We start from the raw sequence: 15533 nt of genomic DNA, 5'->3' as shown, positions 1-15533 counted from the left end.
TTCCGATTCCATAAGAAAAGTCAACGTGTATGCAGAATGCAAAACCCAGTCACTTACTTTACAAACCACCCCGCACCTATTAATAAAATCAGCATGATCCCTAATGATAACTTATCACCTTTAAAATGACATTATTTTTAAGAATGGGTCAGCTCTAGCAAATTTTCATTCCAGCTGTTAAAAAGGAAGCGCTTACCTTTGTCTGAAGATCCTCTGAACTCTCTGTGGACATGTACAGCGAAAGCAGAACGGGCAGGGTGTTTGTGACGGCAACGGCCCGCGCGTGCTCCGGGGTGTGTCTCCCAATCTGTCCTAGGGCCCAGGCGGCCGCGGCCTTAATGTGATCTTCTGGCTCTTCGGACAGGCAGACCGACAACTGGGGCACAGCCTGCAGCGTCCATCAAAGGAGCGAGTGGTATGAATCCAGAGCGGGAGTAAAGAGTCTCCCGTGTCTCCCAAACATGAGAAGGCATCATTTTGGCCTTGATCCTTTTTTTCCTCAACGGTTCGATACATGAGCACCTCACAGGGGCTGTCATTTTTCAAGTCGGTAAAATGACTAGAACTAATTTACCTTAATTATCTGTAACAATCCAACTGAACTAAGAACATCTCTGCTAGCGTTTCCTCCCCAAATAGGCATTTAACCAAACAACAGATGTCCCAGGCTAGCATATTACGGGACCAGATTCCACTGTGACAAAATAAAAGTGCTCAGGGTTCTGAAACCTTTTATTGGCCTTTGTTTAAAAAGTTAATTTGGAATCCTTTAAAAAAAAAATCACCTTTCACCAAGTATAATAGATCTGACAACAAAGTAACTACTATAGATCCAAAATTACAAGAACGAGCCAGAATTCCATTTAAGTAACATTTAGATGAAGTACCTTCACTAAAAACTTTCCTGAATACTAAATAATTTTCACTTATTTTGGCTAACTTTTAAATGATAGTTTTGGGGCACCTGGGTGGCTCAGTCGGTTAAGCGGCCGGCTTTGGCTCAGGTCATGATCTCGTGGTCCGTGAGTTCGAGCCCCGTGTCGGGCTCTGTGCTGACTGCTCAGAGCCTGGAGCCTGTTTCCGATTCTGTGTCTCCCTCTCTCTCTGACCCTCCCCCATTCAGCTCTGTCTCAAAAATAAATAAACGTTAAAAAAAATTAAAAAAAAATGATAGTTTTTTCTGTTTTAACATGATTAAATGTCAAAGTAGAAATGATTACTTTTTTTTAATTTTTTTAACGTTTTATTTATTTTTGAGACAGAGAGAGACAGAGCATGAACGGGGGAGGGGCAGAGAGAGAGGGAGACACAGAATCGGAAGCAGGCTCCAGGCTCTGAGCCATCAGCCCAGAGCCCGACGCAGGGCTCGAACCCATGGACCATGAGATCGTGACCTGAGCTGAAGTCGACCGCTTAACCGACTGAACCACCCAGGCGCCCCTGATTACTTCTGTTATACAGATAGCATGTGCTTATATTTTGCTCAGGCTTCACTTTTATCTCGATACGCGAAGCAGAATTAACTAACGGGTCTCAAAGACACCATAGTTTATATACCCAAGGAAGACTCAAATAACCAAATCAATTTATAATTCCAAATTCTGTACAGGCATAACTTCCTAACTCATTTGAGACTATAATAATTATCACCTCAGGGCGCCTGGGTGGCTCAGTCGGTTAAGCACCTGACACTTGATTTTGGCTCAGGTCACGATCTCACGGTTCATGGGTTCAAACCCCGCATCAGGCTCCGCACTGACAAGTGCAGATCCTGTTTGGGATTCTGTCTCCCTCTCTCTGCCCCTCTCCTGCTGATGCGTGTTCTCTCTCTCTCTCAAAATAAATAAATAAAACTTAAAAAAATTTAGTCATAAAAAAAGGATAATTATCACCTTAAATTTAGTATCATAAAAGCCAATCTTGTCACATGGTCAGGCTACCATAGCAAAGGCCAAATGATCATGTATACTTTCTTTTTGTCTGCCTGTATTTATTTATTTATTTTTATTAAAAAAAATTTTTTTTAACGTTTATTTATTTATTTTATTTTTTTTTAAAGTTTCAGGTTACCAAGGACCTTGAAAGTTATCTTTTTTTTTTTTAATGTTTTGTTTATTTTTGAGACAGTGAGAGACAGAGCATGAACAGGGGAGGGTCAGAGAGAGGGAGACACACAATCTGAAACAGGCTCCAGGCTCTGAGCTGTCAGCACAGAGCCCGACGCGGGGCTCGAACCCACGGACCGTGAGATCATGACCTGAGCTGAAGTTGGACGCTCAACCGACTGAGCCACCCAGGCGCCCCATCGTTTATTTATTTTTGAGACAGAGAGAGACAGAGCATGAACGGGGGAGGGGCAGAGAGAGAGGGAGGCACAGAATCGGAAACAGGCTCCAGGCTCTGAGCCATCAGCCCAGAGCCCGACGCGGGGCTCGAACTCCCGGACCACGAGATCGTGACCTGAGCTGAAGTCGGACGCTTAACCGACTGAGCCACCCAGGCGCCCCTGTATTTATTTTTTTTTAAGTTCATTTATGTATTTTGAGAGAGAGAGAGAGGGTGAGTGTATGAGCAGGAGAGGGGCAGAGAGAGAGAGAATCCCAAGCAGGCTCTGCCCTGTCAGCACAGAGTCCGATGCGGGGCTTGAACTCACAAATCACGATCTGAGCTGAAACCAAGAGCCAGGCGCTTAACCAACTGAGCCACCCAGCCGTCCCTCGTCTGCCTTTAAATTTGGTTATTAGTAAGACCAATTTCCTGAAGAAACCTGCCATATCTCTTCACTGGCTTCCTTCTTACAACTAAAAATGTGCATCTGCCAATACGAAAAAGGTCAGATCTGTCTGCAGAGTGAGGAACCTTTCCAGAAGCCCCATACTTCTGGGATACACCACGAATGAAGCACGAAGAGGGAGAGAAGGCACCTTCTCCCCATCCCCCCAAATTCTGACTTGCTGGCCTCGGTGGTTACGAATGTGCTTTGAAAATTACCAAGCGTTATTTGAATGGGAGTTGTTACTAGGCCCTGTACCGCGGAGGAAAAGGCAAGAATTAACACGGCTCCGGGTGGTTGGCCTCAAACCGCGGCTGCCTCCACCCCGCTCTTCACTGACTGAAAGGCAGAGTAGGGGGGAGAGGACAGCGGCGACCCTAGACCAAAGGAGGGGAGCGCCTCCTGGTTAGTTTGGGGAAGAAACACGGGGAGCAAAAGTAATGGCTTCTTTCATGCTTTCCTATGTGCAAGCTTTCTGACTCTGCGCAAAGGACTGCAAATCGAAAATCCCAATGATATCCCCACGGTGACCCTTCAGAAAGCGGTACCACCGCTCTAGTCGCTATCACAGCCTTTGGTAATAGAAGAACAAAAGGAAAAGTGCAGGATGAAAAGGGAGGGGAGCAAAGAATTATCAAGGAATAGGTAGAAAATAAAGATCTGAGGTTCCTCTTTATTCTGAGGATTAGCAAGGGATAAAAAAAAAATCCACACTTCTGTTTAACACACAGCAACAGGTTTTCTATGCTGATAAGAAACCCACACCCTAGAGGGTTGCCAGAGACACTGTAAGCATACGGCTTTTGAAGCATTCTTTGGGAGATCGGTATTTATTCATTCAAGAAATATTTTTCGAGCACCTACTACGTGCCAAGGCGACACTCCGTGGTGGGTGGATACCAAGCTGAGATAGGGCCAAATCCCGAGAGCAAGGAAACAAAAACATTACTATCTGATGTGTGCTGTGAATTGCCTACCTCTGAGAAGAGAAATTAGTTCACGAAAGCTGACGGAGAGAAGGCGGGTAAAGAAGGGAAGACCGAGCCTTGTCATCTCCTACCCAAGTGACGGGAAACAGGATAATGTGGAGACGTCAGAGAATAATAAAGACGACCACCAGGAATGTTGTTTATAACAGTTGTTTTATACATAAATCAAAGTGTGCTTTAAGTGTCTGTAAATGTGTAGTCAATCCTTCAAGATCCAAATACACCTAATATTTTTTCAAGCTTATTTGTTTTTGAGAGAGAAAGAGCGCTCAGAGGAGGGGCAGAGAGAGAGGGAGAGAGGGAATCCCAAGCAGGCTCCACATTGTCAGCGCAGAGCCTGCCACGGGGCTCGAACTCACAGACCATGAGATCATGACCTGAGCCGAAACCAAGAGTCAGACGCTTAACCGACTGAGCCACCCAGGGGTCCAGTACATTGACTATTTAAACGCACAAAATACCAATACTCAGAGGCGTTGATAGTTGGTTGCTACTAAACACTGGCTAAAATTGTAAACTCCTGCAGAGTAAACTTTATTTCAAGCGTTGCTTTGGGACACTTATTCATGAGCCTCGAAAACATTTCTTCAGGTAGGTCAGTTATACTTTATACTCTGTGGGAGAGCATGTGTCTATGGCTCGGTGTTAGAACACGTCCCTGCAGTAACTAGAGGAAATGACACAAGCACAGACCTTGGAGACGATCACCGCCATCGCCAGGTTCTCAGAATGAGCCGCGACATAGCCGAGCATCATGATGCCAGGCAGTCTTATGTTTCCTTTGCAGGACCCGATACAGTCAGTCACGGCAGCCACTCCTCCCGTGTTAACTATCAGCTGGGAAAGCTAGGAGACAAGGAGAGCCAATCACCGTGACCGTGGAGCGTAAGGTGATCTGCAAATATGACTTTAGTCTCGCCAAATTTTTTTAGGGAGGACCTAAAAGACATCTAGTGAAATTTGAAGTATTTAGTGAGATTATTGTATTCATTAAGGAAACGTACAAGTACAATAATCCCGCAGTTTCAAAAGTGCAGACAGACTCGTGGTGAGGAGCCACGCGGTGGTTTCAATTTTTCATGCATCGATAGCACACCTTTCATCCTGATTTTAATGGATGTCAAAATTCCTCACCTAGACACTAAGCCTAGGGCTAGTTCATAACTAGCTAACTACGGAAACCCCCAGTCACAATGCGGGAGTCTGGAGCACATTAATCACCGGATGCCAAGAGACAATGTCAGACTGGAAATATTCTAGCCTAATTATCCCCCCTTTGCTAGCAATGATCACTGGCTGATTGCCAGTCTTCAATCTTGAAACATCTCAACCAGATGAAGATGTTAGGTGACAAAAAGAATGAGGACTTGAACTAAGTTTAGTGAAATGAAATTGATGAGTCAAAATATACACGGGAGAAAATACAACGTGAGGATCTACCCGGACTTGCTTCGTCTTTACTCCTTCAGCATCTGAGAACTCAAGCAGTTAGTAGAGGGGTGATTCGAGGCTGTGGGCCTGGCGGTCTCTTCACACCCAGAGGCACACTGTCTCTCACTACTCCCAGCTGACCTAGAATGGCCTGGATGTCAAAAGCCCACGGCCCCCACAATTTAGAAGTGGAAAGCAGGAAATTATTTAAAAACTGAGATTTTAGGCTCAAACTCCATGGACATAACCCGGTGGTTCTCACCTAGGGGCACTGTTTTGTCCCCTGGGAAACATCTGGCAATCTCTGGAGACATTTTTGTCATGATGGGGGTAGGGGTACTACTGGCATCTAGTGGGGAGAGGCCAGGAAGGCCGCTAAACATCCATCCTATGGGGTACAGGACAGGCCCCCGCAACAAAGAATCACCCCGTCCAACGTGCCCATAGCGCCGAGGATGAGAAGCCCTCACCCAACCAGATCGTGTGGCACAGCACTCGGGCCCTGTAAACAAACCGATGTTTTACATAAAAACGAACTACGTGTTCCGGTAGCTTAAAACCCTAAAAAATATATATATTATATATAATATATATAATATAATATAATATAATATAATATAATATAATATAATATATATATATATATATATATTTTTTTTTTTTACCTCCGGTGTATGTTTCGCAATCTCTCTAATTAAAGTAGAAGCATTTTTCTTCACGTAGTCATCTTTGTCCTTCAGGCAGGTGAGTACAACTGGGAAAATCTCTGCCTCAACCACCATTTCTGCCAGGTCCACGGAGTGCTTCGCAATCTGACTGAGAGCCGAAAGGACCTGACGCTGTGGAGCGAAGCCCAAAATAAAACAAAACGTGACACAGAGCTTGTTGCAGAGTTCCGATCTGAACAGCTTTACACTCAAATTCCTGGATGAAAGGGAAAAGACAACTACATTTCTAATATAACCTTAGATTTAGGAGTCTTGAGACAATCAATTCCTACTCTCTTCTACCTAAATACTCCATTTCTTAAATTCCCTAATCTCCAAGTTAAATGTCTTCATCCTTCTGTGGACTATTTAAGTCTCTTTATCCATGCAGATGATCAAAGAGTATGACCTTTGGATGAATAATATTTCTTAATTAACACTCACATTATTAATTTATGACACGGGCGGTAATGTAGGACAAAAATGATCAAGCCGAAGTAACATCTTATTTGGGGCATCGTGCTGATACCGTTTCAAAGAACTTTCCATGACTGAGTTAACATTAACTAAGATTTTAAAATCTTATAGAAAATAACTACTAGAATATGAAAGTATAGTTAGTGACTATTCACTGAAAATTAGATCGTAGAAAGCTGTAGAAAAAAGACATGGAAATAAATCTTGATACAATGAAGGAAACTAAAAACAAAATGACTGAGATAAACACGGCAATTTTCATAAGAAACTTAAACATAATAGTGGTGGGCTAGAAAACCTTTGGGCCCTGCCCACCCTGAGATTCGGTCGTTGTGTAATTAATTCCTTATTTAATAGTGTTCCTACTGATGCTACGTGCAGTCTACAGCATTGCACGGATTTTAACCAGATATGTCTATCGTCTAATCTCTACAGCAGAAGGTCCACATATTAAAAGACCAAATATATAACATACCCATATCTGTTTTCAATAACTTCCTAATTATTTTTAAATGTATAATATTAAGCTCCTCTCATTTCCATTTTCTTAGGGAATCAGAAGCCTGATTTGTCTGTTTGTTTGTTTGAACTTTATTTTCAAGTACCTTTAATTTGGAATCGGGGTTCAGGATCATCTGGGCCAAGTGAGCGATGGCCCCCACGTCCACTACGGTCTGTGCTAACTCGGGAGAATGCTTTGAAATATCACTGAGGGCCGAAGCAGCAATCCTTTTCAAAGCAATTTCTGGCTCCTGGATACAGAGTACTAACAGAGGAACTGCTCCCGCATCCACCACAGCTTGTGACAGTTCTGTGGGTCCAAGAAAAGTAATTAAGTGAGGATGGGTGAGTGACCCTTGTGCAAGCCATTTTTCACCCTGACAGATACAGCAAAGAAAAAAGGGGAGGGTGTACTTCACTGTGTCGACATCTGCATTTCAAATCAGCCTTCCCGGTTTCATAAACCATGTGGACCAATCCTGAGCTGAAAAGAATACAGGTCAATAGATGGACCTCCATTTACATGAACACATTTGAGGTAGATTAGGCTGAAATGGCTTGTTATTCTTTTTTTTTTTTTTTAAGAGAGTAAGCAGATGTCAGCTGTTTAAGCTCTGACAATTCTTCACTTCTCAATAGGCAAGCATTTTATGCATGGTTTACAATAACAGAGAAAATTAAAGTACCAAAAATTTACCAACCACACTAATTAGGCAGTATTTTGTGCTATTTACATGAGTAAACATTAACATGAATCTTGTGCCAATAATGTCAATTTTTAAATTCCTTTCATCTTACAGTACTTTTTAAAAGAATTTAACTTGTTCAAAATTAAAAGATGCATTTCCACTGTACGTGTAAAATGAGATCTACAACTGAACGTGCTCTAATACGTAAGTGTTTATGTTTACACAAAGGAAAGCATTTCTCTTAACCATTTTGCATGTCAGAAGTAAAACCTTTTGAATATACATGCTGATTTACTTGTGTGTCCAAGAAAAACAGCTGTAAAAATAGCCCATCTTAAATTACAGAGTGAGGGAAACAAGCAGGCAGACGCATATAATATATAATATATAATATATAATATATAATATATAATATATAATATATAATATATAATATACAATATACAATATATAATATACAATATATAATATATAATATACAATATATAATATATAATATACAATATATAATATATATGTAAAAAATGTCTTTTGAGAAGTATAAAACACCATACATACTTACGGATTCTCCTCTCGTCGTATTCATGGCCTCTCTTACTGAATCGCATATACCCATTTCTATAATCTCTTCCTTTCAGATTATGTTCTCATTTTCCCAGATTTGTAGTGCCTTGGTAATTTATGTCTTAATAGCCAAGCTAAGATACCTATTTAGCATATCACTGAAAGTCTTTCATTAAGAAAAAAAACACACGGTGTTTAATTTCTCAAAAGATTGGTAATATCACATTTTCTAAAAGGAAATAATGTCAGAAAATACAGGTTACGGTGTCCAATATTTGTTTTCCTTCAATTATTATAATTATCCTAGAAGTTCCAATATTATATAAATGATGCATTCCTTCTCTCATTAGATGAGTATCAATGGAAGGTTATTATGTGCCAGACGCACATCAACTCTGGTGCCCATGACCCACTTCCACAAATTAACACTACGTTGATTAGCAAACATGTTTCCATTTTAAAAATCTAACATGAAATATGAAATACAATGGGAAGTTAATATGTAATCTCGAGAACGAGAGGCAGATAAGAGGAAGATGGTTAAAAAAAAAGGACAACAGCAACAGACTGGAATATCAACCTCCCAATATAACAGATTCCCCAGAAGCTTCTCTGGGATTCTACTGCAATTACCTGAAGACCAATGGAGACAGCAGGTGAAATAGGTGATTACTGTTATCTGTCGCACCCGGGGAAAATTGAAAGAAAACGTAAAGTGTGATACCGTATGTGATTTATGTATAGAATTTTTGTATTGTTAATTAGTAACATGTTACTTAATTCGATTCAGTCCGAATAATCCAGGTGCTGTAGTAATGTCAACTTTATGTGTACATATTTAAGAGCGCCTGGAATGTATACACAGTCCCGCCTTGGGGTGATTTGGCTTAAGAGTTTGCAACCTGATGATGGCGTGAAGGCGATATACGTTCAGCAGAAACCGTGCTTTGAATTCTGAGTTCGGAGCTTTTCCCAGGCCATCGATACCTACACAGGCGCTAGGCTGTCTGCTGATGCCGGGCAGGGACGGCGAAGCCTCAGCTCCCGGGGCAGCCGCGCCGTCACCAGGCGGAACAACCGATACACTCACAACCGCGCTGCACCCACGCGACCCTTCTGTGTTCCGCCTTCCGTGCCGTGCTCGCTAACTTACGGGAGACAGTCAGCGCTCCGTTACAAAGTAGCCTCTGCGTCTGATGATTTTGCCCAACCGGAGGCGAATGTACGTGTTCGGAGCACGTTTAAGGTCGGCGAGGCTAAGCTGTAGGTTAGGTGTGTCAAACGCGTTTTCGGGGGCGCCTGGGTGGCTCAGTCCGTTAAGCGTCCGACTTCGGCTCAGGTCATGATCTCGCGGTCCGCAGGTTCGAGGCCCGCGTCGGGCTCTGTGCTGACAGCCCAGAGCCTGGAGCCTGTTTCGGATTCTGTGCCTCCCTCTTTCTCTGACCCTCCCTGTTCATGCTCTCTCTCTCTCTCTGTCTCAAAAATAAATAAATGTTGAAAAAAATTAAAAAATAAATAAACTGCGTTTTCGACTTAGGATCTTTTCGGTTCACAATGGATTTCTCAGGACATAACCCTGTTGTAAGTTGAGAAGGTCTGTAATGGGCTGCACGTTTTGTTTCGAGACAACAGAAGGATCAGTTCATCTATGTGAATGTTCACTTTTCTTTTTTTAATGTTTCCTAAGAGTAACGATATGCGGTAAACCGTTAATAAACACTGAGGTTCTTTTTTAAAAAATCTATTATCTTTGTAATTCCCATGCATTTTATCCTTTTCTTGACTTGCTGTTAGAGTGCCATACCCTCCTTTTCCTGAACTCTATCGTGTTAATAGCAAATGTTAATAATAATAATAATAAATAAAAGTCTATAATGTTAATAATAAAGCAAACCCTGTTCTTCTGACTTGTTACCCAATCCCAACCAAAGCTGTTCTTTTTTTTTTTTTTTTTCTGAGAGACAGAGAGAGAGAGAGAGGGCGGGCCTGAGTTGGGGAGGGGCCAAGAGAGATGAGGGACAGAGGATCTGAAGTGGGCTCTGTGCTAAAGATTCTTAACCAACTGAGCCACCCCGGCGCCCCCCAAGCTGTTCTCTATTCTGTCCAGAACAGTGATGTTAAATGTGAGGAAGGCCAGGGATGGCCCTGGAGAAAGACTTCCTGTGAAGGTAGCAAGCTTCCCACAACATGGATGGAGCCGACTAATCCTGTACTTGAGACTTCATATACGTCACGTCTCCAAATGGATATGGTCCTATACAAACTGGATCAGACACACGTCGTTATTTGCGAATGCTATAATTCTACTACCTTCATATACACAAGGGATAAGGCAGTGCCTAGACAGGTAAGAACACAGTAGGCCGGGGGGCACCTGGGTGGCTCAGTTTGTCAGTTCGAGCCCCGTGTCAGGCTCTACGTTGGCAGTGAGGAGCCTGCTTGGGATTCTCTCTCTCTGCCCCTCCCATGCTCACTCTCCGACTCTCTCAAAGAAACAAACATCAAAAAAACACAGTAGGCCTAGAGGATGCACACTGTACCATATTACACATACTACAGACGATTTCATCCTGCCTCTGTCACTACTCTTTTTCCTACGGCATATCCTTCTCCTTTCCCTACTCCTGCTGTCTCTGGCCTTTCTGTGCCAGTCACTGTTGGTGTCCAGCCGGTATAGCCTTTGTCAGCCGGGGCCTGAGGAGAAGTCAACTAGAAGCATCTGTGAAAGGTTTTTCTCTGTCATAAATGGATACACAGAAGGAGGAAACACCGACTCTTTGCTGGACATGGGCAAGCGTACGAATGACATCTGGAACTCCTACATCCATCTTGCAACTATAACGGAAGAAATCGCCAATATTCTGAGGATGGCTGAGCACAAAAATGGAAAACATCTGGGTCCTCCATGATGCTGTTCGGCTGCATAACCAACCCCGGAACTGCCCTGACTCTGAACTTGTGTGCCACGTAAACTAAAAAATGTCCTTATCGGTTAGGCCGTTTGTACTTGATATTCTGTAGCTTAGAGCCCAAAACATCCTGGCATAATCCCGTCCTCTCTCCTCCTCGGTAAATGTACGTGTTTTCCTCTCTTCCTCTGGTCGTCAGGTGTTCGTGAAGTGCTCACTGAGTGAGAGAAACTTGGCCGGATCTTGGGGAAGCAGAATAAGCCACTGTTCTGTCCTAGCAGACTTAGCCCGGGGCGAATGCACGAACAGACCCCTGCAAGTGCGGGGCTAGGAGTCAAGTCTGTGGCGTGGCTGGGGAAAATGCACACGGGGGGTCCCAGGCAATGCCTCCCACATCACTTCCTTCTCCCCTTTTCTTTTGTCCTGTGTTTTCTACCCTGAAAAGAGCAGCCTTTGTAACCAACGCACAGCACATTCTGGTACATTTAAAAATCACTTCCCATAGGAGAAACTTCATGGGTTCATTTTTAAGCCTAATTTGAAAATGAACTTTGGTTCAATCAATTATCCTACTTACAAAATCAAAGATTGATACATATAGCCTCAGGTGCTCATTAAAGGTTTGACCAGGAGAAAAGCAGCGAGTCAAGAAATTTATCTTAGTGCCTGAGAGTAGCCTCATTTAAAAGTTTAACTAAATCCTAGGGGCGCCTGGGTGGCGCAGTCGGTTAAGCGTCCGACTTCAGCCAGGTCACGATCTCGCGGTCCGAGAGTTCAAGCCCCGCGTCGGGCTCTGGGCTGATGGCTCAGAGCCTGGAGCCTGTTTCCGATTCTGTGTCTCCCTCTCTCTCTGCCCCTCCCCCGTTCATTCTCTGTCCCCAAAATAAATAAACGTTGAAAAAAGAATTAAAAAAAAAATTTTAACTAAATCTTCAAAACTTAGTTTTTAAGAAGTAAATCGCCTACTAGGCAGTAACATTCACCATAATCATTACCGTTAGATAACAAGTGAGATTGGAAGCAGTTATACAAAGAAAGATGCAGAGGGACACCTGGGTGGCTTGGTTGGTTAAGCGTCTAACGCTTGGTTTTGACTCAGGTCGTGATCTCGCAGTTCGTGGAATCCCGTCCCGCGTCAGGCTCCTTCTGACAGCGTGGAGCCTGCTCGGGCTTCTCCCTCTTTCTCTCTCCTTCTCTCACTGCCTCTCCCCCACTTGCACATGTTCTCTCTCTTAAAAGATAAACTTAAAAAAAAAAAAAAAAAGATCATGGAAAAACTGAGAGGCAGAAGTGTGAAGAGCGACCCACACTGGCATTCCCACGCTGGCAGCACAGAGCCTGATGCCGAGCTCGATCCCATGAGATCACGACTGGAGCCAGAGCAAGAGTCAGATGCTTGACCAACTGAGCCACCCAGGCGCCCCTCGTGGTCATTTCTAGTAACATGTATATATGTGGCTGATGTGCATACAATTCTTTACATATTAACAACATGAAATTTGGGGCTGAGAACTCCTTGCTTCTTACACAGTTGCTTTTTCTTAAGAATTCCATTCCGTGCTGTTCTCAGGATCTGGGGTTTTGTTTCTTCTTTTTCCTAACAAAATAAAGGCTGAACTTGTAGTCCTCTCTCACTGACAGATGTGAAGTGTTACAACTTAAATGGGTCAAAATCTTTTTTATAAGGTTATTCATTTATTATTCCTGAGAGAGAGAGAGAGAGAGGGAGAGAGCATGCACACAAGTGGGGGAGGAGCAGAGAGAGAGGGAGACACGGAATCCCAAGCAGGCTCCAGGCTCCAAGCTGTCAGCAGAGAGCCCGACATGGGGCTTGAACTCGTGAACTGAGAGATCATGACCTGAGCCGAAGCCGGACGCCTAGCTGACTGAGCCACCCAGTCGCCCCTGGATGAAAATCTTTCATTTAGAAAAATCAAAAAAAACAGGGGCGCCTGGGTGGCGCAGTCGGTTAAGCGTCCGACTTCAGCCAGGTCACGATCTCGCGGTCCGGGAGTTCGAGCCCCGCGTCGGGCTCTGGGCTGATGGCTCAGAGCCTGGAGCCTGTTTCCGATGCTGTGTCTCCCTCTCTCTCTGCCCCTCCCCCGTTCATACTCTGTCTCTCTCTGTCCCAAAAATAAACGTTAAAAAAAATTTTTTTTTAAAAAAAAAGAAAAATCAAAAAAGCTTAGTACACTTTAATATTAAAACAAAAAGGGACACAGCATAAAGGGAGGACTTCCAAGGATGACAACATTCGTAAAATTAGTGCTGTCTCGAGCTGGCCGAACGGAAGAGTAGAAATGGCTTTGTGTTGTGGCCAGAAGAGGACAGGAACGCCCGTCAGTGTATATAACAGGCATGGCTGTTACAGGTCAAATAGAGAAATCGGGGAGAAGTGCTCACAGTGGCCTCAACCCCTCAACTCGTCTCAATTGCGGCGGCTGGTTGTTTGTTTAGACCTGGGGTGGTAAACTCACGTGTCCACAGGGCCCAGGAAGGTAACTAAAAGAAATGAAGTCAGAGGGGTGAGAAAAACAGGGGGAGGGGAGGCAGCAGGAAAGTGGAAGAGGCTATGCACTGACTACAAGCAGCGGCGCTCCCTTAGCCTCCGCCCAGCGTTGCCACGTAGGGATAAAGGCCTCCTGTTGTCAGAGCTCGGGATTTTTCGAGAGAGGCCAGAAATCTGATCGTTAATGTGAAGCCGCCTGGTTTTTAAGCATTGGCAACTTTTTCTTTTCTCTTTTTTTCCCCCCACTCCGTGAGACAGTCTGGTGCAGGCCAAACAAAACACATCCGTCCGTGGGCCCGCTGCAGCCTGCAACCATCATTTCACAACCCTGGGCTTCAACTTTGCACCTTCTAAGACGATCTGTGGGGGGCTTCCTGGATGTGGAAAGGTAATGTGGTTTCTACCTTTGATTCTTGAAGTCGTATCTTGGAGTCATAAAAGACCCGCTGGAAATGAGGTGAAATGAAAATTTCAGAGGTGAATTCCAAGAAATTGACGAAACCCTAAAAACTGGCCTGCAAAAAAAGAATTAATCTAAATATATGTCAAGATACTTAACTAATTTTCTGCTCTTAATGCGGATACAGGAGAGAAGAGTTTGAGCAAAATTAAGCGTTCTATCAGGTGAAGTCATAAAAAGGACTCAAGAGGCAGGGGCACTCCAGAAGGAAAAAAATAAATGTATTTATTTAGCACACTAATTGAGAAATTATTAGGCAAACACCTCAGGAACACTAATTTCTTTTAACTGTATTGCTTTTTAAATTTCTTTGCAAACACCACTTTTAAATCACTGTTTCTAAACCCTACAAAAAGTTCCATTTTGTTTCATTAAAAAAAAAAAAAAAGAGGGGCGCCTGGGTGGCGCAGTCGGTTAAGCGTCCGACTTCAGCCAGGTCACGATCTCGCGGTCCGGGAGTTCGAGCCCCGCGTCAGGCTCTGGGCTGATGGCTCAGAGCCTGGAGCCTGTTTCTGATTCTGTGTCTCCCTCTCTCTCTGCCCCTCCCCCGTTCATGCTCTGTCTCTCTCTGTCCCAAAAATAAATAAATGTTGAAAAAAAAAAATTTAAAAAAAAAAAAAAAAAAAAAAAAAAAAAAAAAGAAAGAAAGTCATGGATCATCATTTCTTTGCACTTAGGGGGCTGTGTTTATCCATTTAAAGAGAGGAGGGTTTTTTTTTGCATCTGGCTCTAAAATGTATCATCATCTCTTCAAAACCGTTTTTTTGAAATAAAGCAGGTTAAAAATACATTTAAAATTTGGCCACCACTTATGTTAATCTTATGTTGTAATAATCAGTCACCCCCAATTTTTCATAATTTGGTAAAATTATAGTAAAAGCAAATACAGTGTGGGAAAATTGCCAGAGCTGGTTATCTACTGACTCTACTCCAGTATGATTTATTTTTTATTTATTTTTGGGACAGAGAGAGACAGAGCATGAACGGGGGAGGGGCAGAGAGAGAGGGAGACACAGCATCGGAAACAGGCTCCAGGCTCCAAGCCATCAGCCCAGAGCCCGACGCGGGGCTCAAACTCACGGACCACGAGATCGTGACCTGGCTGAAGTTGGACGCTTAACCGACTGCGCCACCCAGGCGCCCCCACTCCAGTATGATTTGAGGAACGTCACTTCCAAAGTAAAATTTGTCCTGGTTTTGGTCTAGCCCAGCTAATCCACCGCTTACTTAGTTATCTACTGCTATGTAACAAATCACACCAGCTTAGCTGCTTAAAGGGGAAACATCTACTGTGGCCTAGTTTCTGTAGGTGGGGAATCAGGGAGTGGCATAACTGGGTGGTTCAGGCTGGGGCCTTTCACCAGGCTGCAGTCAAGAAGTCAGCTAGGCCTCCAGTTATTCGGGGCTTGATTGGGTCTAGAGGAGCTGCTTCTAAGCACACTCGTGGGAAGGTTGGAAGAAGCCTTCATCGGTTCCTCCCCATTTCTGGGGCCTTTCCGGAGGCTGCTTAGGAGGAGGCCTCTC

General features: G+C 43.7%; 1 protein-coding gene across 4 annotated transcripts in view; it reads right to left on the bottom strand.

Moving 5' to 3' along the window:
* SPAG6 (sperm associated antigen 6) overlaps positions 1–15533 on the bottom strand; it is a 66896-nt gene that overhangs the window by 16349 nt on the left and 35014 nt on the right. For 3 of the 4 annotated variants that reach the window (XM_003988147.5, XM_023256422.2, XM_019834046.2), the window contains 4 exons: positions 6983–7188; positions 5859–6032; positions 4456–4608; positions 197–388 (listed from right to left, as the gene is read on the bottom strand). In XM_003988147.5, coding sequence (XP_003988196.1) covers positions 197–388; positions 4456–4608; positions 5859–6032; positions 6983–7188 — 725 coding nt within the window. The remainder of the gene's footprint in view (positions 1–196; positions 389–4455; positions 4609–5858; positions 6033–6982; positions 7189–15533) is intronic. The other variant, XM_019834047.3, reaches the window with a different exon arrangement.

Source organism: Felis catus, chromosome B4, assembly GCF_018350175.1.
Source record: "Felis catus isolate Fca126 chromosome B4, F.catus_Fca126_mat1.0, whole genome shotgun sequence".
Classification (NCBI taxonomy): domain Eukaryota; kingdom Metazoa; phylum Chordata; class Mammalia; order Carnivora; family Felidae; genus Felis; species Felis catus.
This window is presented reverse-complemented; position numbering and strand designations above follow the sequence as displayed.